The following is a 23904-nucleotide window of genomic DNA, read 5'->3' as shown; positions in this document are numbered from 1 at the left end:
AACACTTTTAACTACATACATTTTATCTATATATATAGTCATTAGAGTCTGTGGATATGTTCGTTCAAATAAGGAGCAGTCTGGTTGAAATATCTGCATTCTAAAATTTTATTTGTGGGACTAAAAAAGCTCTGTCAAACTCAGATTTATTTACTTTCTTTTTTTTTTTTCCTTTTCACTTGTGTTGCAGTATTCCTAGTTTAATTTTAGTCACTTTGACCACCAAAGCTGACAATTTAAATCTTCTGAAGGGATACTCTGCACGCTAAGTGAGCTGTTAAATGCCAGAAATCAAATGCAACCTAATCTGAACCATGCAATTTTTATTAAATGTTGGCTGTTTGCCTTTGTATGGTTGAAGATTTAATCACTTACTCAATATCTTGTCACCTGAAACTCAGTTCTTAGAAGCCTGTAATACTTCCTCATGAGCAACTACAGCACACCTCTGTTAGCTGTACTGAACTTCTCCCTTCTATTACCTAGATGAAATCGCCCTCCTTTATCCAAAGGTTAACTATTACATTTCAATTTTTAGGAAATCACAAGTTATGTCAGTGTATGGTGGTTTGACGAAGACATTAGAAGAAAACCAAACTACAGAAATGGTAAAGTAAGCGACCTAGAATTACAAAGTTTTTCTAAATACGTCTTGTGAAATAGACCATCTCAAGTAGGTGAAGAACAAATACTTCAAGTTTGGTGAAATGATACATATAGATACTCCTTCAGAACTGAGAAAGAGCTCCATTAATAAATATTACACAAAAATGACTTAAGTATTCTTTATTTTAATTGAAGACAATAGAATGACATAAAATATTTCAACAAAATGAAGAAAATCTGAAATACAAACTAGTTGGATAAACCCATTTTTAATGCAGATATATTAAATGCAATTCTTCTGTCATATAACAGATTGGTGGAACAGGTGAGGTTGGAAAGCACCCCGACCATCATCTAGTCCAACCTCCCTGCTCAAAGCAGAGTCATCTAAAGCAGGTGGTCTACAGCAATGTTTAGTACTTCAGTTAAGGGGTTTTTTTTCTTCATTTGACTTCAATTTCTACACAAATGTATTTTAACAAATGTTTAAGCCATCCAATCTCAACCACAGTTAGCCTTAAGCCCAACAAGAAATGAAACAAAAGAAAAAGCAGTGGGGTAGTTCTTCTTCAAGAAAAGAAATATAATTAATTATGATATGTATGAAGCATCCTGATTTGACATTAATTATAATGTCATGTCTAAAGTTTTACAAAACTTGCTTCAGAAAAGAAGTTCTAAATCTGAAAGTTAGCTGCTGTTCAGTTTAATATTCATGTATGTATTCTCTTTTACTCATTGATTATCAGCTTGTCTGGGCTCTACATTTTTCAGAATATAAGTTACATGCACATAAATATGGTATTACTTCCTAGAGCTCAATGAACAAACAGTAAAGCACTCTGACATTCTGGACCACCTCTACTGGCATCAGATTGGCATGGTTTTAAGAGCTATTGTCTCAGGCTCTCCAACAGCTCAAGCACACTTTACATTGACTTTGTTTTGGTCTTGAATGTTTCCTTGCAACTACAACTACAGAACTGGTTCTCATTTAAAAACAAAGTTAAAATGACAAATCACAAAACAAGGGTTCCCAAGAGGCTTTCTTTTATGTCCCCTGGAATTGCTGCAATTATTCTTAGAAGTGTGACTCTGCAAAAAAATACTGCTTAAATTGAAGATGGCAAGGAACAGTATGTATTATACAAAACTGTATACAAAGTTGAACTAACAGAACTTTATTGATTCGGGTTTTGAAAATGTATGTTTACTAATTACCATGTTCAGAAAAAGGTATCAAATACCTATACAGTTTAATCCAAAAATTTCACATCTTACTATATTAAGCCTTTGAGTTGAACGGATCATCAAAAGCAAGAGGAATGCTCAAAGAACACTAAGAACTTGCATTTCCAATGCACTGAGAAAATCAGAGAAAATCATCATCACTATCCAGTTGCATCAAAGTAAATCCTCAGTTCTGATCTGTAATCTGTTTAAAAGCTGCATATTTTAGTAATAGGATGGAGACCATCTACATTTAAGACACCCAGAGGACTTAATTACACTCCTCAGTAGAACTTGGCAACTGGAATAGCAACATCCAAACCAAATACAGACATCTCACTGCATTAATGAAAGGTTCATGTAGACTAAGGGTTTTCATACAAAAGTAGGGCTAGTACACATATGAAAAAACCAAAATAACAAAAAGCATGCTGGAGCATTTATGATTAAATGCTGGCTAAAAGTGTGAGCAATGTGGACAGGACAGAACTGTCAGAACACTGTACACTTAGCAAGTGATAAAGTCTCCTTACCTCACTAACAGGCAAAACTTGCAAATAACAATACAGATTAACTATGAAAGGTAATTTAATGTGTTTTTAATATAAATTTGGATGAAATTATGAAACCTTAGTTTATTCCATACTAGTTAGTTTTCTGTAGTGGATTCATTGCTTTTTACCTAAGAGCTTACACAAACAAGCATTTATTATTAGCTCTATTTCAGCTGGTGGCAGAATACACATACGGGTAAACCTTCTCGAACCATTGTTTCCCTCTGCTACAGCTAATGGAATAGTAGAAGTCAGCCATGAAAGAAAAGAAAGAGAACTAGAAGCTACTGAACATATTTTTCTTTTTGTTTTCAGAGAAGCAATAGTCTTCATCTCTTTGAAAACAGCTTTTGCTTTATTCACGTGTGTTCAGATGCACCTAGGAGCTGTTTGTGAAACACCAGTCAGTGACTCTGCATCTTCACTACTCTTTGTTCATCCATGTACCTCTAGTGGTATGTTCTACTTTTCATGCTGAGATCCTCTAAGAGTGTTTACCAGCACAAACTGTCAGCTTACATGTCCCTTGAGAACGACTGCAGTCAGATGATTGAAGGACTACAAGCCCCAAAAATAATTTGAGCTGCACAGTCACAACAAGTTTGAGTAAGAAATGTGCTTTAATTCAAATATGTGATTTTTCCTAAAATCAGTAAGCTTGACCAAATCTAAAAATACAAGGTAGGTTATTAAAGTAAGCCATACGATACACTTTTGGAAAAGAACCAAAGAAGCACCACTGCTAATTGCTTAGTGAAGACACACCTTACATGAGCACTTAAGAGTCTTCCTCAGATGCAATTATTTATGTTGTCAAGATTTGAAAAGAAAGACCATGTTCCTGAAGCCATGAAATAACTTCACACTAATGATCAGGAAACAGATGAAAAAGTTTATACAAGTTCAGAAGTACACTGAGGAGTCACAGTTCCAGGTATTTTTTGTCCCTGAGGTCTTTTGGACAGTTATTACTGCAGTTAGTTCACAGCCTGTAAAGACTACCAATTAATAAATGGTTTTAGGCTGTTGAAGTATAAAGCTGCCATCATGTCTTGCCCCTTTAAAAAAGAAGTAAAACATTTCTCAGGATTTACAGCTTTGTAAAGCAACGAGCACTACTTAACTAGAAGCCTCAGTTCAAGTCTAGGAAAACCTCTTGAGAACAGAAATTTTCCCATTCTCATGTTTCAGATTTGAAATTATGTGCTTTTTATTTCCAATATAATGGTTTCACTTCTATTCTGGACAATGATATTTATTTCACTGTCCCAGCTCCTGGTCCTTTTGAGGACAGCTGGAGGAGATGAACCATAATCAGAATGAAAAATCTGTGCTTAAAAAATGTTTTATATAGTTGGGACCAACACTTTGCTGATTATTTGGAATCCAAGTTAATTAACTTGAATGTACAGTAATTTCACAACCATAAGGCGCACCAGACTTTAAGGCGCACTTTTTTTGGCAGTGAGGCTCCGCCCCCAGCTCCCCCTGCGCAGTTGCTGGTCGAGGCCCTGCCTCAACCTGGCAGCCATTGGCCCCCGGGCCTGCCTGTACCCGGCTGCCGTGGCACTACCGGCTCCCCCCACGGCTCACAGTTCACACATCCAGGGTGGCAAATGTCGCAACTTTGTGCATCATATAAGGCGCACTGGACTATAAGGTGCACTTGCGGGTTCGGGGGAAAATTTTAGTCAAAAGGGCGTGCCTTATAGTTGTGAAATTACTGTACTTACTTTAATTTTGATATGAAGTGAATCAACAGTAAAGCACAGACCCAGCAGAACTTCTCATACAGGTGACTGGTACATCACGGTACTAATAGTTATGGCTGTGGACTGGGAAAACAACCTGAAACCCTCCTGGTTGAGAGAAAAAGAAATACTAAGTCTTGTGCAAGCTTAAAGAGAAGCCAGCTATTAAAACTTCCAGGGCTCTAGCCTTTTCAGAGCTAAAAAATTTCCTCTTGAAAAAGCAGAAAAGAACTGCCATCCAAACCACCAGAAGACCTTGAAATTAAAAAACACAGGTAAATTTATTTATCTTCTCTTTTGGCTTTGGCCAGAACAATAATTCACTGCTCTCACTGGGGTGTTTCTGCACTGTCCTGTTCTAAAATCAATGCTCAAAAGCTTTTAATTATATGTAGAATAAACAGATTTTAATCAGGCAAAAAACTTTAAGAGAAAAAATCCCTATGTTTCCAACTCTTTGATGACAAAGGCAGTCTTCCAAATAAGCATCATTTAAACCCTATGCCTGTAGAAAAATTATTCCTCTGCCTTTACTGTTGCTATTCATAGTTCTCTAAGCAGCTACTAGTCCTGACCAGATGACTGTAACAAATTCAAACACTTCTGGCAGAGGCATGTTTATTATTTTCCAATATGACTGCCTGCCAAGTTTCCCAGTCCAGGATTTTATTTTTTTTTTTTAAATAAAGGAACTATGCGAGCCAAACTATGTCAGAGAGTATCCTTCAAGCAATTCTTTCAGGAAGTGGAAGTGCACTATCATATATGCAGACTTGCACTTGAATATGGTTCAGAAACATTAGGAAACGCAGTCAAAACTTCCATTTTCAGAGCACAAAATGCTATGCTGTGAGTCTTGAAAATCACTTATTAAGACAGAATACTCAAAATCTTTTTTAGCACATGATAAAATAAGCAAAAACTAATGAAATGGGCCTTCTTTAGTTCCCCTCAAAATGCAATCTTTTAATGAAACCTTCTATTTAGTGACTTTCCAATACATATACTCTATTGTGTCTTGTGTCCAGTCTATTGCTCATTAGATTGCTGTACAAATCTGCACATAATACTATGGCATAAAGGCACATATCTTATGAGGAATTCTTAGGAACAATAGTGCATATCGTTATCTTAAATGATGGTCTTCTGATTAAAATAGCTAGTGGCATGAAAAGGAGGATGAATCCCAATTCAAATTTACCATGACCTTGTACAAAAGTCATTCAATCCCTCAGTCTTGATTCTATATCTGTAATAATCAAATTCATAATTGATTAAATATTTTAAAGCACAAAGTCATTCACTAACCACATACATGCAATTCAGAGAAAAAAAACCAGCCACACAATTCATATATGTGATAATCACTTAAAACCTACTCTTTGCAGGAGTCAAATTAAAAGAAAGAAAAGTCAAATGTCTTTGCAAAGATACTGCACATTACTCTCAGTTTTCAATCTGAGCATAATCCTGCAAGGCCATTTTAAAGGAAATACTATCTTGTGAGAATTCAATCCAATTGAAAATAACTCTAATACGTAAATGTACTAACTAATGACCAAGTAACAGCGATACTGCTTAAATGGGCAGAGGCTTGATATGGTAAGTATTTTGATTTATCTTGTTATTATCAGGTTTTGAAGTCTTGATGTCTAAAATTGTTTAGGATGTAAACTGGGGAGCTGTGGGGAAGAGAAAATCCTTAAGATATGACTGCACGAAAAATAGCAATCACTTCAAAATTATGGCCACAAAGAACTAAATACTTAATCTCATACACCAATCACAAATGAAACTGTGGGTTCTCCTTATTCTCTCCTACAAAGAAGTAACTACCATTGACAATTATGCACTAAAAACCCAACAGGACTCCAATTACTGGTTCTAAACAAAAACATCTGCAGTACATTTCTATTAAAAAAACCCAAAAAAACAAAAACCAAAAACTTAAAAAACTGTAAGAAGGGAACTAGAGGTAGCCAGAAATATATTAGTTTTATAGGAAATGTGATTCTTATATACTACTGAAAAATCAAGTCTTTATGTTATATAACCATATCAACCAGATCATCTACTGATAAATTTCCTTGCATCCAACTGATGAATTGTCCATTGAAATGTTGATGTTTACATATTAAGAAACTGTCTTAAAACAAAGAAAAATCTAACACATGGTTTCTTACAACGATGGTTGTTAACAGAAAGTCTGCAAATGTGACATTTTGGACACATTGATTCTGTTATTATGGCTACCACTGTTCAATAGTTGGGGATCAAGAACTCCATTAACAAACAATTACAAAACATAAATTATTGTAAATTAAATTGTCTCCCAACTGAAAAAGGTGCAAGTCATTTCTAAAGAGATATTAATTATAATAATTATAATCTACTGTGTTTCTTCTTTTTCTCTCCTTTCACTTAATGGAAATTATGAGTCTTAATTCAATCCAAAATTTCTTTTGTTTCACTTTATTTGTTTAGAAAAGATTGCTCCATTTTCATCACATTCTTCACTAATAGTAACAAACATCTGTTTGCCCTTTTTTTAAACACATTTTTTAACTGCTTGAGTAAAGTCTAATACAAAACTGCAGCAATTCCAATCATCACTATCCTTCTTTGTAGTAAAGCCTTTTGTCTATGAATGGGCCTATGCAGAAATAACCTCACGAGAGATGATCTTTAGAAGCCTTTTTAAAGCTAAACACTTCAGTATACAGCTTGGCAATGAGAGAAAATGATGTCCAGTTGCAACTGAGCTTATTTTAAAAATGTGACTGAAATTCCTGAACAGCAAAAGAGCTTCTGACCCCATTGTGCAACTACAAAAATGGTAAAAGAGTAACAGTTTTCACTACAGATATAACCTGCGCTTCATGACTTCAGAACTAAACTTGAACTAACTCATAAAAGCAGAAATTACCTCAGGCCAGAATTACTTCTGATTTAGGGATGAGCGTACACAGAAGCTATTTGCCAGAAAAACAAATAATTCATGCAGTTGGCACTTTGTCCTTTCACATGGCTAGCCTCCAGTGTCAACTTGTAGATTCCATTGTTCTAAATGCTGGTAGCTACTAGAAAATAGGTTGATTTTAAAAATCCACTTTACTCCTTGGTACTTTTTAAAGGTATTACACAGAATTGAAAGAATACAAGCGCTACAAGGAAAAAAGAAACATTTTACTTTAAAAAGTAGCTGATTAGTACTCACATAGTAATAACAACTAAGTCTTGATTGTTTTTTCCTTGGCTGGAATACTGGAAAGAATTTCTGGAATTGCAATTAAGGTTCAATTCACTACAACTATGAAAAGCACACCATGCCTTCTCTTTCACCAGCAGCGTAGGTTTCATAGAAAAAAGTAACAAAGTGACACTGAGAGATTCTGCGTGGCACCAGTAACAATAACATTACAGAAGATTTAGAAAACCAACACCAAAAAGAAAAGAACTGCTGCCACCTCCATAGAAGTTTACTAGAAGTAATTTCTTTTGTATCGATACTATCATCCCTAATTAAAAATTTCATCCTTGGAAGGATTTTTAAACAATGTTTTCCCAAACCTTTGAATTTTCTCTAAAAAAGCCCATACTAAAAAATAAAACACACACTTCAAAGTATAATGACATGGGACTGCTGTCATATCCAATCCCTCTGGTATTGACACAAAGATTTAGTGGATAGATTTCCCTATCACATATTCGTTCTCTACTCTTCTGAAAACTCTAAGAAAATTAAGGACATCAATACAACAGCTGGAGATTTTTCCAAATATTACTTAAATTTTTAAAAAAATTAAGAATTTTTTCATATCCAATATAAACATACAAAATTGTGTTCAAAACTGTATCATAACATTTGTAACTACTATACGAGGTTCTACTCAGTCAAAAAGACTAAATGCACTTAAATACGATTTAGAGATATTGAAGGATTATATTCAGAGTAGCAGAATATACAGTAGTTTCACGAATACAAGCCGCACGGATTATAAGCCGCACCCCCGGTGCCTCGACAATGTTGCTGTCTTTGTCAATAGATAAGCCGCACCCCGAATATTAGCCGCACTTTCGTTCGTCTCGAGAATCCGTGCGCAGCTTTCACAAATTGGCCAATTAGTAACAGGATCGCGGCATAGCGGGCTTTACTGGCTCGGGGCGGGGCCAGGCAGGCTCGGCCCGCTCATGGTTGCCGACGGGGCCGGGTGGCCCAGCTCAGCGCCACGGCTCGGCGGGGCTGGCCGGGTGGTGCTGCCGCCGCCGCCGGGCTCGCTGGCCCCCCTCTCCTGTCAGCACCGCCCCGCTGCCGCGTTGGCTCGCCCGGTTGGCAGGGCTGCCGCCGCCGGGCTCGCCGCCCGCCCCGCTGCCGCTTTCGCTCGCCCCGCTGCCGCTTTGGCTCGCCCTGCGCCGCGCCTCGCGAGCGCAGCGCCTCGCGAGCGCCGCGCCCGCCCCGCCCCGCGGTGCTTTCGCGAGCGGCGGCGCTTTCGCGACGAGCGGCGGCGCTTTCGCGGCGAGCGGCGGCGCTTTCGCTCGCCGAGCGGCGCTTTCGCGGCGAGCGGCGGCGCTTTCGCAGCGAACGGCGGCGCTTTCGCTCGCCGAGCGGCGCTTTCGCGGCGAGCGGCGGCGCTTTCGCTCGCCGAGCGGCGGCGCTTTCGCGGCGAGCGGCGGCGCTTTCGCTCGCCGAGCGGCGCTTTCGCTCGCCGAGCGGCGCTTTCGCGGCGAGCGGCGGCGCTTTCGCGGCGAGCGGCGGCGCTTTCGCTCGCCGAGCGGCGGCGCTTTCGCGGCGAGCGGCGGCGCTTTCGCTCGCCGAGCGGCGCTTTCGCGGCGAGCGGCGGCGCTTTCGCGGCGAGCGGCGCTTTCGCGAGCGGCGCTTTCGCTCGCCGAGCGGCGCTTTCGCGAGCGCCGCTTTCGCTCGCCCCGCCGGCAGGGCTGCCGCCGCCGCCACCAGGCTCGCCGGCCGCCCCCTCCCGTCTGCACCGCCGCCGCGTTTCCTCGCCCTGGCCGGCACTGCAGGCCCCCGCACCGCCGGGCTCCCCCACGCTGCTGGCCCCGATTCTGCTGGGCTTCCCCCGCTGCCAGGTAGCCCCACCCGCCGGCCTTCCTGCTTCTGCCATGCTCCCCTGCACTGCTAGCCCCAGTTCTCCCGGGCTCCCCCGCCATGCTGGCTCAGGCTCTGCCGCCCTCCCTGCCCCGCCCTGCTGGCTCAGGCTCAGCCGCCCGCCCCCACACTGCTGGCCCCGCCTCTGCCAGGCTTTCCCACCTCTGCCAGGGCCGGCCGGGCTCCAGCTTGGCTTGGGGCTGCCGCGGGCTCTCACTTCCCTGTTGGTAGCTTTTAGAATTTTGTTAATAGATTAGCCGCCCCGGAATATTAGCCGCACTTCCGGGTTTCCACCAAAATTTTGGTCAAATTGGTGCGGCTTGTATTCGTGAAATTACTGTATCTAATTCCATTACATCTAGTTACATTTAAGGAATGGCTGGTATCTGAAACAGATAATTTCACATTTGAAGAAATTAAGAAACCATTTTAGTATGTTTAGATGGAAAAAAGCTAAGATTCCTTCATGAATGCAGATGGAATGGACTTCTAATTCCTCAAGATCTGTTTTTGCCTCTTTTTATTTCTCCTGTTTCTCCTCCTGTAATCCTCACAGGAATATGCCACCTCCAGTACTAGAAGTATCCTGTTTTACTGTTCTGATGAACCCAAATAGCACACTTCTGCAGAGCTGCAGTGTGTGCAGTAATTCAGAACACAGCCAGTAGAAAATCATCTGCCTTTTTCAGTTACTCGTTACAGAATCAATATGCTGCTCACAAAACAGTCTGAAGCTGTAAGTTATTTTCAGCTCTAGAACGGTTGAAACCTCAATTACACAGTGCTAACAATGAACGCAATTACTTGAGGACAACAGATTGAGTCTACCTCCATAAAAAAAGAACCAAAACAACAAAAAAACAAAAAACCAGAATACCAAAAACACCCCCCAAAGCCTCCTCAGCTCAGCAAACATATTGAATGAGTGCTTTCCGCTCTCTTGCCTCTTCCCTGCAATTCTAAGTGATTCCTTAGTGCAAAAGCACTAACAAATAATCACACCTGACCATTTACTTATCACAACACAAGCCAAATAAAATCAGAAGGCTTCAGAAAGCAACATTTATGCAATGTGATGATTGCTGTACCAAATTCTTGGATCAAGAAACTCTTGTTCAGTACTGCACATTATAAAACATTTCAAATCATTAACTAATTAAAGAAGAAAGAAAATGCAAACCACTGGATTGGAAACTCATCAAGTTATCTGAAGTAGAGATTCAACTGTATGATCAAGTTTCAACTGATGGCTTCTGCAAAGCAGCTGTAATAATAGACAAGTTTTGTACTACTCTTTTAAACATCGCATGTGCTTCTCCTGACCCTTGTATACCAAACTATGTATCTTCAGACAGAAGCACTACTATGCAATCTTATGTCACCAGGTTTTCTCCTACATCAGTTTCTTACTCAAGTTTCTCTGGCCAACTCCACCCTGATCTACTGCTATTTTTCCACCACCATTTTATCTCCACAACTTTATTGCAAATGCGTAAGCTTCAGCCTCTCACCATTACATGTTCTGCTGTCAAAATACCAAATCCCTAGTCATTAGGGTACTAGAAGTAAAAAATGCAGTCACTCATCCTTTAAAAAGTAAAATTGAAACATTCACTGTAATTAAATGGCTTACTGTGAGTCAGATAGCTACAGAAGCCAAATTACTAATAAACATAAAACACTACATTACTAGTGGTTTCCACAGGAGAACAACTTTCTGAAAAAGCCAAAGACTAACCCGGAAAGAACAAGCTATTGCTATGGTTTTCTTACAATAAATCAAGGTTACACAACGTAAGTAGGAGTTTTATGGAAGTAACTGAGTAACATTAACAAACAGGTTACAAGAAGCCCATTGGCACTAAAGAAGAGATGATCAGGTGGAAGAAATGTGTTGTTTTTCACAGCATTTGTGTTTTGCTCTGTTTTTGAAACCTGCCACATATGCACTTAACATTATGCAGGCCCACATATCTTTCTCAGCCAGCAAGAGATGCATTTTCTTGTGCACCCATCACTGCAGAATCTGGCTTGAAGTCTGGTTGGTTTTAGTTAATTTCTATTGATACACTGAGAAGATGACCACCAGATATTTGTTTTATTTACATTTTCACATCAATGTAAAAATAATGCAAATTGTCATGAAAGTAGGCAATACAAAAGGTGCTCACAAACTTTGTAGCACTGATGAGAATACTGTCGCTCTTCACTATGTTCAACACTTCTTGGACAGTTCTCAGTCAGGAGGACTTTGTTTTTCTCTCTTCTCCCACTGCACAGAGCAATAAACCTCATGCAACATCTCATGTACCTCCAGCCACAAGACCAGAGATAAATTCCAGGGGACAAGTCAGTCCCATGAGCCAAAGCAAGCAAATCCAAAAGGGAGCAACCTTAGATAACTGGTCCCTGTTATTGCACTCCAATATCAATATTTTTCACAGTCCTGGCTCTCAGCACACTTCTTCCTCCAACCTCCCCCACCTCCCAGCTCACCTCACATGTTCTACATATTCCTTTCTGATTCCAGTCTTCCTTTCAACACATCGTACCCTTCTCCTGTTTTTCCATTCAGGAAATCCCTCCTACAAAATTCCACTTCAAAATAATGACTAACAATATTGCCATGCCATCTGTTTTTGTAACATATCACTCTTTCTACACCTTTTAATGCTCCATTTATATAGAACATAACTTTTTTTGGAGTGAGGACTACCCCACTATTATCTGCACACTGCCTAAACCAACTGGTTTTGATTCTTAAATCTTTCATCTTTAATATAGCAGTGGTTAAAAATTACTATTTATTTCCTTGATTAGATTTCCAACTGCTGGTGTAAGAACACAAATTCACCAAAACCTGACATACTGACACAATCTGCAAATGCTTAACAATACTTTATTCTGTTCTTCCCATCTATATGAAAGTGTGTTGAAGGGGTTTTTCTGGGGTTTTTTCTAGCTCTTCTTCTTGTGGGTTTTTTGGGGTTTTTTAATGTATCAGACTGAAATCAGGAAGCTGTACTGTAAAGATACTAAATTAATCTCTGCATGGGAACTGCAGGTTTACAAATGCACATGTCAATGTACAAGTCCTCAAGAACTGTACATAAAAAAGAAAACCACAACCCAAAACCCCACAGAAAACCAGAACAAAGAATGACCTGAATTACCATGGCACAAATGTACAACATATGTCACTCTTCTGGAGTAAGAAAAACACGGGACAATTTAAAACTGTATTTCCAATAGAGAACACCTTTTCAGTCACATGATGACTTATATTCAGTTATTTTACAAAATTCTCGTGTTTTCCAAGTAAAACATACCACCAAAACCCAGAAAATCCAGATCCTGGATTTATTACTTTTACACAGTCATAACATACCCATGACATCTATACAGAAGTTTTAGAAATGTTACAAAAAAAACCTTGCTGTAGTAAGAATTGAGATGCAGTACTTACACTTTCACCTCAGAGGATGGCATGTTAAAAAAAGGAAGGGCTAACAAGACACACAGATTTGACTGTTGTGCAGCAAGGAGAGGAATGCAACTTAAGTGTGGAGAAGCAGCCTTGCAATAATGGATCACAGAGGCCAGTCATTCGTGGTGTACTTTAGAGTCGAAACTCAGGCCACTGCTGTTTAACATCTTCGTTAAGGACCTAGACACTGAACAGGCGCACTTCACCAAGTTTGCATATGATAAAATCTGGAGGAGTACCTTATAAACCAGAAGGTTGTGCTGACATTTATAACAGGCTGAAGAAATAGGTAGAAGAACTTCACAGAGCCCCACAAGGAGAAATGAAAAGTCTTAACATGGGGAGGGAGTAACTCCATACATCACTAGGGGTTGGAGGCAGACTGCCTGGAAAGCAACTCTGATGAAAGGACCCACAGGGGTCCTGAATGCAAACAAGCAGCCACAAAGAAGGCCAAGAGTGCCCTGAGCACCACTAGGAAGAGTAACACCAGCAGGTCGAGGAGCATGATGCTTCTCCCTCTACTCAGCACTGGTAAGATGCATCCTGGAGTGCTAGCTTCAGGTTTGGGTTTTCCAGCATTAGACATGCACATACTGGAGTCAGGCCATAAAGATAATTAAGGGGTGGGAACACTGGACATACAAGGGAAGGCTGAGTAAGCCAGGATTTTGTAGCCTCAGGAAGAGAGATGGGAAGGATATTATCAATGTGTATAAATACCGGATAAGAAGTACTAAAGAAGAGTGAGTCTGACTCCTCAGTGGCACCCAATGAATGGACAAGAGGCAATGAGCACAAACTGAAACACAAGAAACTTAGAAAAAAGTCTGATCATTTTCTTTATTTGTTTGGTAAAGTGTGTTGTGAACATGGTAAAATACTGGAAGTTAACTAGACAGATTGTGGCATTTTTATCGTAGTCCTGCTTTGCCCATGGTGATTGGACAAACTAGACAATCTTTAGAGATATCCCTTCTGACATGAACATCAATCTGAGGGTGCAAACACAATTCTACTGTAAGAAATAGACAGATAACCCACGGTAGAACTGGGTTGTTTTTACTGCTAGTGTTTTGGTCTAAAGTCAAGATGGCTATGTGACACTTCCACAAAGCTAATTTAAACAGCTCAAACATTAAAATATTTGATACTATAGATTCATTTTACCACAGCATAAGAATCTGCCTGTAATCACTTCCGATTTCCTACAGACAGCAAATAGGTTTCACTGCTTACGAATGTGAATGCCACAAATCCATTTGCTTAATGGTCAATGGACACAGACATAGAAAAACAAAAAAATTATTCATCAAGTATTTTGTAACATTTTGGCTAGCTTAAATATGTGATTTTTCAAAAGAAAATACAGAAGTTTCCATATCAAGAACTCAAAAAAATAGCCTCTTCATCTAGTTAATAAGCGTAATGAGGTGGTAGAAATAAAAATTTGTTCATTATTGATCTGAAGGTAGTACCTGCCAACATGAGGACTGAATCAGTTTCCAATTCCCACAGCTTAATAAGATCTGTGCAATGCAGAAACCCACCTAGGCAGTTTCAAACACAAAATGAAAGACTCATTATACATCTCATTATATAAAACTCAGAAGACTTCTATTGTAAACCTCCCCTGAGGTGCAATGTCAGGTATTATGGATTAGGTGCAACATTCCACAGTCCTTTTAATATTCATACTGAGTACTCCATGTTGATACTGCACCTAAAATAGGACATACAGTTTTTCTGTAGTAAACACTGGTTTAGTCAGCAAACAGCACAGAGGTACAGTCTGAATGCAAATAAGCAGGGTTGCTTTAATTTTTAGGAAAAGAACATGTCACTAAGGGACAAACACAGCTTAGCAATGGTCTCTGGACTGAATAGTCTCTATTTTCTTCCTCCTTCCAAATCTTAATCAGTTTTCACCAACACCACCAAAACCTTCCAGTAACTTTCAGGTAACTTTCACAGCCCTAGGGCAAGCAGGTTAATGACAGTTAGCTACCTGGCAACCTTTCCACATCATTTGAATGCAACTGCGCTTACCCGGATGCACTAACAGGCTGCACAGAACACCTGGATACTCACTGCTGACAAGAGTAATCTCCATAATCACAGAATGGTTGAGGTTAGAAGGGACCTCTGGAGGTCACCTGGACCAAATTCCTTGCCCAAGCAGGGCCACCTAGAGCTGGCTGCCCAGCACCACATCCCAAGAACTTTTAAGTGCCTCCAAGGATGATGACTCCCCAGCTTGAAACCAGAGAAGGTATGCACATATACACCAAAGTAACATAAAAGGAACTTAAACATGCAGTCAACATGACAGACTGCAAATATATGAGTTGGGGAAGTTATCCAAAATGGCTGTCTGCATACTGATCACAGGAAGGCTGGAACATACAGACATCAAATGGTTCCCTAATAAGCAATATGGCTCAGCCCAGTCAGTAAGTGTGAAGTTTTATTTAAATGCCCTGCCAAAAAACACACAAATTTCTGCACACCTTATAACTCCCCTGTAATAAAAAGCAGCTCTTGAAAGAAAAGAGCCTTAACAAACATGCATGAATGAAGCCTATGCAAGAAGTGACATTTCAGACAGTCCCTTTATCTGGTACAAACTTTTCTGGTATTTGTTTAGATTCTTGTATATTTTGGGCTCTATTCTCAGTCTTTCTGTATCACTGGTAGAAAAATTGTACCTGTTTGCAAGCTCACATACTTGATTATTCCACTGTATTTTCCAGAATTATTAGTTTCACCAGAATACATACAGGTCTTGTGAATAACACATGTGATTAGAAGCAACTATACAGATTTTGATCTTTGCAATCAATCCCTGGACCTTGTTAACCAAGCCTATTCCGTAACATTATAATTGTTACTACAACTAACTTTGGTCAACACATAAAAGAACATTACTGTTAACATTATTTTATGTGAATGGTATGGTATAATATAATTATTCATTTTATCATTTCTGGGCAGTGTAGTAGCACAGAAATAACACTCCTGGTAGACAGCATCTTGTTCACTGTACTATCAGTTCTGCTAATTATTTGATGTGGACCCTAAGTAAATTCATCCTTTTCTTTACACAGGTATACTTTGCTGTCTGACAAGAACATGTTCCTGAAATGTGAGATAATTCAATATAGTGAAACCATTTTCCCCACAGAATAAATGTGCTACAGAGGAGACATACACAGGAACTCTAAAAATGCACGCAACTGTAACATACAGGGGCAGTACATATGACACAGCAGACAGTGAGGAAAAGGCAAAGAAGCAAGTTCATCAGTTGTCACCACAACATCCAGTGATGACAGACCAGGAGGCTGATATACTGTTATCTCCAGCTATTGCAAAGCCAGTCTCTTTAAGGTGTAATTAAAGAAAAAAAATTTCAACTGCCAATTGTCCTGAGATTTTGACGAGCAGGTCTCCTGCGACACGAGACTGAATCTTCCGTGACTCTGTCCAATCATTATTAAAAATTTCAACTGCTTCATTTGTGAGACAGAACACAGACTATAAATCTTTTAGTATGAGCGTTCATACTGCCTCCTTTCAAATGGTTATATGTTCACCATCATGCTTCTCAGAGGTCCACTGCACACAGAGGTCAATCAAGCCAACCAAGAGTCAAGGACAAAACCAAGGTAATAACAGTTAGTAGAAGAGGGTATATTAAATGATCAATACTGGAATTCTGAATAAGAGAGACTGAGAAGAAATTGATAGCATGGTATTATCACACCTGCTTTCTTCTTTCAGAGATTTATCTTGTCTACTCAGACTGCAAAAATTACTAAGCAGGAGCTGTTTCTTACTGAGTGTTTACACATCATCTCATCCTGCCAACCTCAGTTGTGATATGTATGTGCTTCTCTGGTAAAAATAAGAGAGACAACTATTTTCAGACCAGTGTGCTATTTTGAGGAGGCTCATTTTACACACTGAAAAAGAATATATTTCAACAAGCAGCCAAAAAGCACCCTTAAGAAGTATGTAACAGAACTGGAAATTACAACTGAGCTAGATAAGCTCCTGGTCTACTTCAGGGCCACTAATCACAAAATCCAATCCCAGACTCAATGTAGATGCAGCTACTTTGCGGGACACTTTGAAGTCAGCAGCTGATTGAGTTTTAAGCATGTAGGGTCAGTTATGTATGCATTTTTTCCACTGAATTACAGCAGCATAAAAATATTCAGTGACTTGATCAAGAGATACTCTACAATAGGAAGCACAATATTGGTTATGAACCCAGTATCTGGATTCTATTTAGAACATCAATTCTGTCACAGTATTTTAAAGATTATTTAAGAAACAGAATTTTAGCAAGTTACACATATACAAGTATGAAATTGGCTACTTTAGTTTCATGCTAGTGAAGTAGAATCTCAGTTTATTCAGGCAGCCTCTCACTGCTCAAACAACTCAGCAGGTAATCTATACAAAGTATGTAACAAATGTCTCTTAATAAAAATCAAATAAACCAACAACAACAAAAATCCAGAAGGTTCTTTAAAAAAACCCTACCAAACCAAACAACCCCACTAAAATCCAACACTTTAGAAAACATATCCTTTTAATACATGCAGCAATTTTTCAAACAGTTCTTCAGAAGTATGAGAAGCCTGTCAGTGCAAGATACAGAAATGTTATGCTGGAAGTGAAGCCACACTGTACTACACAAAAATCCTTTAGGCCATGCTGTAGTCCGGGGAACAACCCTTTATCAAGAGTTGTAAGGTGCTATGTTTTGGGAAAGGGTGTGAAAAGGTAAAGCAAAGGCACAAGCCTCACCACAATGGCTATATCCTCTTTTGCATCTTTCTCACTGTGAAGCCACAGAAGAAAGTGGAAGAGTGTTGGCAAGAATTAGTACCCACTTCTGGGAAACGGAATATGGGAAGTAGAAGCAATTGGAACGATGCTCAGTTGTGAACAGTGAGCAAAGGAAGCTACAGGGAATGACCACTGTGGGGGACAGTCTGAAATGGTACTGAAAATGGGGAGAGGAAAAGTTCATCATGAGCTGAGCATAGAAAGCAGCAAGACCCTGCAATGAGTTCAGTCCGTCTCAAATGGGCGATAACAGACATTGGATGGGATCAGATATACAGCCCAGCCAGGTCAGTGAAGAGGAAGGGGAGGGGGAAGAACAGAAGAAAGAGCATAAGCAGGCCCCTTCACTGAGTCATACCAGAGCTACTGCTGCTGGAAGGGAGCCAGATTTTAGCTGGAGCTTTTACCTCTGCTTTTCTTCCCCCCTCTCAGAAAACCAAGAAGTGAAAGCACCAAACTTAGATGTTTACCTGAAATACATTCAGATTTTGCTGAATGTAAGCCCCTACTCTATATTACATTTAGCCTCAGAAAAACTTGTAATCAAAAGCATGCAAGAGTAACTTAAAGACATTCTTTTTTTGGCAGGGTTTTTGTGCTGCCCTGAGTAAGATTCTTTCTTGGATCAGTGATTTCATAATGCAAAATACAAAACCCCTCCAAACAAGACAAATACATAAAGTGGCAGTTGAGGACAGCAGTTATATTACTCCTCAAATTACACACTACTTTTTCCTACGTAAATTCCTAATACGCCTTCTCCAAAGGCCCTCCTGTCAACTGAAAACACATTTCTCAGCCTAACACCCTTCAAAAGCAATTTAAAAATGTGCATCTATTTTTGTAAAATTTATCACATATCAGCTTCAAATCACATCCACATCAAAATTATTTTTTTTGCTAATATTTCAACTATATGTTTGACAATACTCATTATCGCACACCAACAGGTATCTCCTATGTGGTTTATGAGTAGTACCCTCAGCAACTTGTGCTCATCTTAAGTGAAGTGATAATTTAGCAATCTCAGCTTGCTTATTAATGTCTCTCCTAAAATGACACCCAGTTCATCTAGTCTCCCTGACTTTTTTATGAATGAATTTACAGCTTGGTTCCTTCTGCAGTTGCATAAGCACCCGGCAGAAACACTCAACTGAGCATTCACATATATGTTCTGAAGTGGTCAGTGAAATCTTCAGGACAGATTCCAAGAGCCTGAAATGGCCAAGAGCTAGTATGAAACAAATCAAAGCTTTAATACCTCCATACACCATAAAAGACCTCAGAATAAACAAATCTTCATAGCACAAGCTAAATGGAAGCACATGGGATAGCAGTCTTCTTCTGAGATCACCTAAATTTAATATAAGCTTGGAATAAGGCTTAGGGTGACTTACAGTGCTTGATTAGCAAACAGGGATTGAAATTCCACATACTTTTTCAGAGGAATGAAAATAATACAGACATGGCATCCAGTCACTAGTGGAGTTCCGCAGGGCTCCATCCTTGGCTCGGCTCTCTTCAACATCTTCATTAACGACTTGGACACAGGATTTGAAGGAAAACTAAGTAACTTTGTGGCAACACTAAATTGGGAGGCGCTGACTCACTCAAGGGCAGACAGGCCCTGCAGAGGGACCTTGACAAAACAGCAAGATGGGCACCACCAACCATATGAGGTTTAACAAGGTCAAGCACGGGATTCTGTACGAGGGATGGAGCAACCATGGTTCTGTGTACAGATCAGGGAACAAGATGCTGGAGAGCAGCCCTGCAGAAAGGGACCTGGAGGTTCTGGTCAACGGCAACTTGAACAAGAGTCACTGAACTACCAGAGAGCATCCAAAGGAAGGCCACAGGGATGGTGAAGGGCCCTGAGGGGAAGCCACATGGAGAGCAGCTGAGGTCTGCTTGGTGTGCTCAGCCTGAAGGAGACTGGGGGGAGACCTCATTGTGGTCTTACAACTTCCTCATGAAGGAGGTGCAGGTATGGAGCTCCTCACTCTCCTCACTCTCATGACCAGTGATAGGACTTGAGGAAATGGCATGAAGCTGAATCGGGGAAGGTTTAGGTTTGAGATCAGGAAAAAGGTTTTCCTGACATTGGAACAGGCTCCCCAGGGAAGTGGTCATAGCACCAAGCCTGACAGAGTTCAAGAAGAATTTGGACAACACCCTCAGGCAGATGGTCTGACTCTTGGAGTGTCCTGCGCAGGGCCAGGAGTTGAACTCGATGATCTTGGTGAACTCCTTCCAACTCAGCATATTCCATGATTCAATGACTAAGACCTATGGAATAACCTCTTCCAAACAAAACTATAAACACACGTGACTTTTAAGATTACAGATACGTCTTACCTTAAATACATCTGTTTTGAAGCTATAAATTCAGGTGCTTATGTGGTTGAAAAAATCTTAATGAGATTCAGATTAGCAACAGGAATGACAATTCAACTAACAACAATACACTAACAGAAAAATAAATTTTCTTTATGATTTAATTCTAAACAAGAAGACTTACAATTTTTCAAAGTTTTTTCTATTTTTACAAAAAGCATTTACAAAATTACTAGTCAGCATACCATACTGTCTGAGAATAGAATGCGAGTTTTTTTCATACTTGAGCACTACCTAGTGAATTAAAATCTATTGTTTTTATGTATAAGCAGCAATATTATGAGACTGCCTTAGAGATACAAATACTAGTGTATCAGATAATATCTATGCTCTTATACAATAAAGTATGAATTCAACACTGCTTTCATTGTATTACCACCATGGCAGTGTTGCAGCATTTCTGAAATTATACTTTTGTCCACATCACTATGTCAACAGACATGCCAGTCTGCTTAAAGCGCCAAACAGCTAGAAATGGCTCAACCAGGTCACTTCACCTTTTGCTATTGTAATCAGAATTTTAGCCTTTATTTCACAAAATAACAGAATTAGTAGGTGGTTCTTTGGGCTTAAAATTTTGATACCTCATCTTTCAAGCTCTTATTATGCAATGATGTAGGACACCAAGGCAGAATTTGCATAGCCTTGCCAAATACAACAAGATTTCTTCCTCGAAAGACATAAAGAAGTTGTCAAATGTTATTGCCAACATGGTCCATTTTAGGAGCTGATCCTTCCATTACTTTTAATTAGAAGTCTGTTTTTTCCCTCCCCCAACCACAAGCTACTTCCATTTTATAAATTGTACCAGCAAACCTTCACAAATTGTTGAGTACTGGATTACATAAAAGCCTTCAAAGGTAACACTGGCAACCCCTGTCATTCACTGAGTGCAGTACCTCCACAAGATGGGGCAGAAAGCACAGGTGGGTGCCTTCAGGACCACTGTCCATAGTTGCTGGTGGACACAAGGATACAGCAGTACCAGAGATTTGACTTTCTGAACATCTGCATAAGCCACTGCCACACACCAATCAAACCCCCTTCACTCAGCAGGTGAAATTTGGAATCTGTTCTGAACCTGACTCCCAATTAGCTGCACAGCTTGGGCACACAGCTATAAACACACTAAGAGTCTGCAAAGTTAATCACGCTGGAGGTGGAGCAGCCGATACAGCCATAATGCGTTGCTACCATGGAGGCAAAGGCAACTGAGCACCTTTCCTGGAGGCAATGCACACACATTAAACCCAACGAGAAAGGGTTATTCCCACCCAGACCAACTCAAGTGAAGACAAGCATCGTACTGCCTGAAAGCCAAACAATAAGGACATCCTATTGTCTTAGACAGTATGCTAGAAGTTGTTTTCACTATTCCTTTTTCCTCAAAGAAAATGTCAGTGTAGATGTAAGTGATTACACTTCATTTTAAATTTCAGCTCTCAAGGAATAACCTGAGAATCACTGTCAGTACTTCTGACAATGAGTGCTTAGGTCCAATACCTCTGAAGAGAAAGAATTACATTTGTTTGCTTTTCTAAAAGAAAAAAAAATGCAGCTCTGCAATAAGAAGCTTAAGAAGCTCATGAAGCTTAATAGCAAACATTACTAAAAGTACAGAACATTAAAAAAATTAAGAGTTTAAAAAGGAAATAAATAGGATAGACAAGTAACACTGCTTTTGCACAGTCTAGTGAATTGTCTTCTCTAACGAAGACAAATTAGAAACACTTCTATTATGCAAACTAACATTAAAGTTTATGGTTGGGGAAGCCAGGGATTTTCTACTGTATTCCTAATAGCTGGACAACTAAACTACTTCACTGTTTACTTTATGATGCCACATTCATGATATGGCATAGCCTAAACATTTTCTTAAAAGAAAATAAGCCTTAATGAGTTAACCACACGCATGCACAAAAATCCTGCTACCTGCCAACAACCTCAGGCTCTACATTTTTTAATCATGAAATAGTTACTCCTGCCATTACATAAATATTATTACATAATATCTCTTTTGTATGTAGAATTAAAACTACAATAAAATAGGTCCCACTATTTCAATATTGTATCTATTAATCCAACTCATTCACTTAATTTGGAGCTGTAGTTGCACAAGAACACAACAGCTTGAATATGTCACGTTTCTCTGTGCTTAAACAGAGAAGACAGATAATTCTGGATTAAAAAACCAAAAAAACCAAGCCAACAAAAAAATACAACAAAAATATCTGCTCTACTATAATAACTGTCTAAAGGGAAAGACACCTCTGCTGAGCTCTTTCATTACGTGTTTTTTGTCTTGCCTAAGATTTAATGTACGTGTATCAATAGACAATATTCAACATGCCAATCAATAAAATATGCAGAAATAGCTTAATTCCCAAGGTCAGCATTACACAGCATAAGTGTAAAGAGATCACAAGCAACGATGCTTAGTATGCCTAATATCTCAAAAAACAGCGGTTAATATTTAACGTATGGGCAAACTACAGTACATATTAAATTAATTTCCCTAAGTATCTAATTTGTTAGAAATTTGTTCTGAGAACGTATTTGTTTGCATTGGTCAGAAACGCTTCTGAGACGTGGGACGGCTGTAAGCACCAGGCCACACAGCGAGGAGGCAGCGAAGAAGTGGCATGTGACATTCGGGAGTCTCGGGGGGCAACATGTGGCCGGCGCTCAGGACGCTCCTCTCTGCAGTGCAGCACAGCACCGGTGCCTCGGGCCGTGCGCGATCCCTGCCGCGACACGGGCCCCCACTTCCGAAGTGCCGCACAAGTCCCGCTTGTGCCCGCGCTCAGCGGCTTCCCCTTGTCGGCTCCCGCAGCAACAGCTCCCGGGAAGGGCAGGACAGCGGTGGCGGACACCGGGACCGAGGGCGGCACGGGCCGGTCCCGGTGTTTGCACAGCTGAGCCGCTCTCCCGGGGCAGCCCCGCACAAAGCCCCGGCGGCCCCGCAGCCCCCGCCGCCGCCGGGCGGGCGCGGCGCGACAGCCAGGGCAGGTCCCCGCTGCCCTGCCGTCCCCGCGGCCGCCGCTGGCAGGTGAGACGCGCCGCAGCGGCGGCGCCGGGCGCGCAGGGGGGGCGCGACCCAGCCACAAAGAGCGGGAGCGGGGTGGGCGGCGGCGGGGCCGGCGCCAGCACGACCCGCGGCGCCGCAGCGGGGGGACGTCCCCGCCCGCCCGTGGCGGGGGTCACCCCTTACCTGCAGGGGTGGCGCCGAAGACTCTCACGACGGGCACCCGTTTGGCCGGGGCCTCTCGGAAGCGGGACTGGCAGGGGTCCAGGCCGGGCAGCGGGCTGCCCATGTAGTAGTCGGCAGTCACGATCCGCACTGAGAACATGTTTGTTCGCCGCCGCCGCCGAGGCACCAACACAGCACCGAGCGAGCGCGGAGCGAGCGCGGAGCCCGCTCGGCTCCCCCCGCCCGCCGCCGCAGCGAGCGCGCGCGCGAGCGCAACACTCCCCGCGCCTGCCGCTCCTCGCCCGCCCGCGGGAGCGCGCGCAGCCCCGCACGCGCCTTGTCTGTGTCTCCGCTCCCCCCACCCGATGCCGCCGCTCTGGGCGCGTGCGCGGCGGCGCGCCCCCCGCGCGCTCCTACAGCCCGTGCGGCCGCGCGCCCCTCAGGGACAGCGCGGGCTCGTGCCCCGCGGACGCCCCGGCGGCGAAGGCGGCGCCCCGGCCCCGGGTTGCAGCTGCTGTTGCCATGATGATGTCGTCACGGATGCAACCACTGGGGGAACGGTGGGGGGGTGGATGGGCCATGCGTTGGTGGGGAAAGGGGTTCAACGAGCGGAGGAGGTGTCCCTCGCTCCCCGACACATACGCGCTACACTCCCACCCCAGGTCGGTTGGGCTCGGCAGGCAGGGCGCGAGCGCGCGTGGAAGCGGGGGAAAATCTTTCTATCG

General features: G+C 41.5%; 1 protein-coding gene across 1 annotated transcript in view; it reads right to left on the bottom strand.

Moving 5' to 3' along the window:
- Nucleotides 1–23416, bottom strand: part of REV3L (REV3 like, DNA directed polymerase zeta catalytic subunit) — a 119569-nt gene extending 96153 nt beyond the window's left edge. Inside the window, exon 1 of the mRNA XM_033056731.1 lies at nucleotides 23201–23416. Coding sequence (XP_032912622.1) covers nucleotides 23201–23339 — 139 coding nt within the window. The 5' untranslated portion in view covers nucleotides 23340–23416. The remainder of the gene's footprint in view (nucleotides 1–23200) is intronic.
- Nucleotides 23417–23904: the final 488 nt, after the last annotated feature.

The sequence above is a fragment of the Catharus ustulatus genome, chromosome 3 (assembly GCF_009819885.2).
Source record: "Catharus ustulatus isolate bCatUst1 chromosome 3, bCatUst1.pri.v2, whole genome shotgun sequence".
NCBI lineage: Eukaryota > Metazoa > Chordata > Aves > Passeriformes > Turdidae > Catharus > Catharus ustulatus.
Note: the sequence above shows the minus strand (reverse complement) of the source record. Positions and strands in the feature narration are given on the sequence as shown.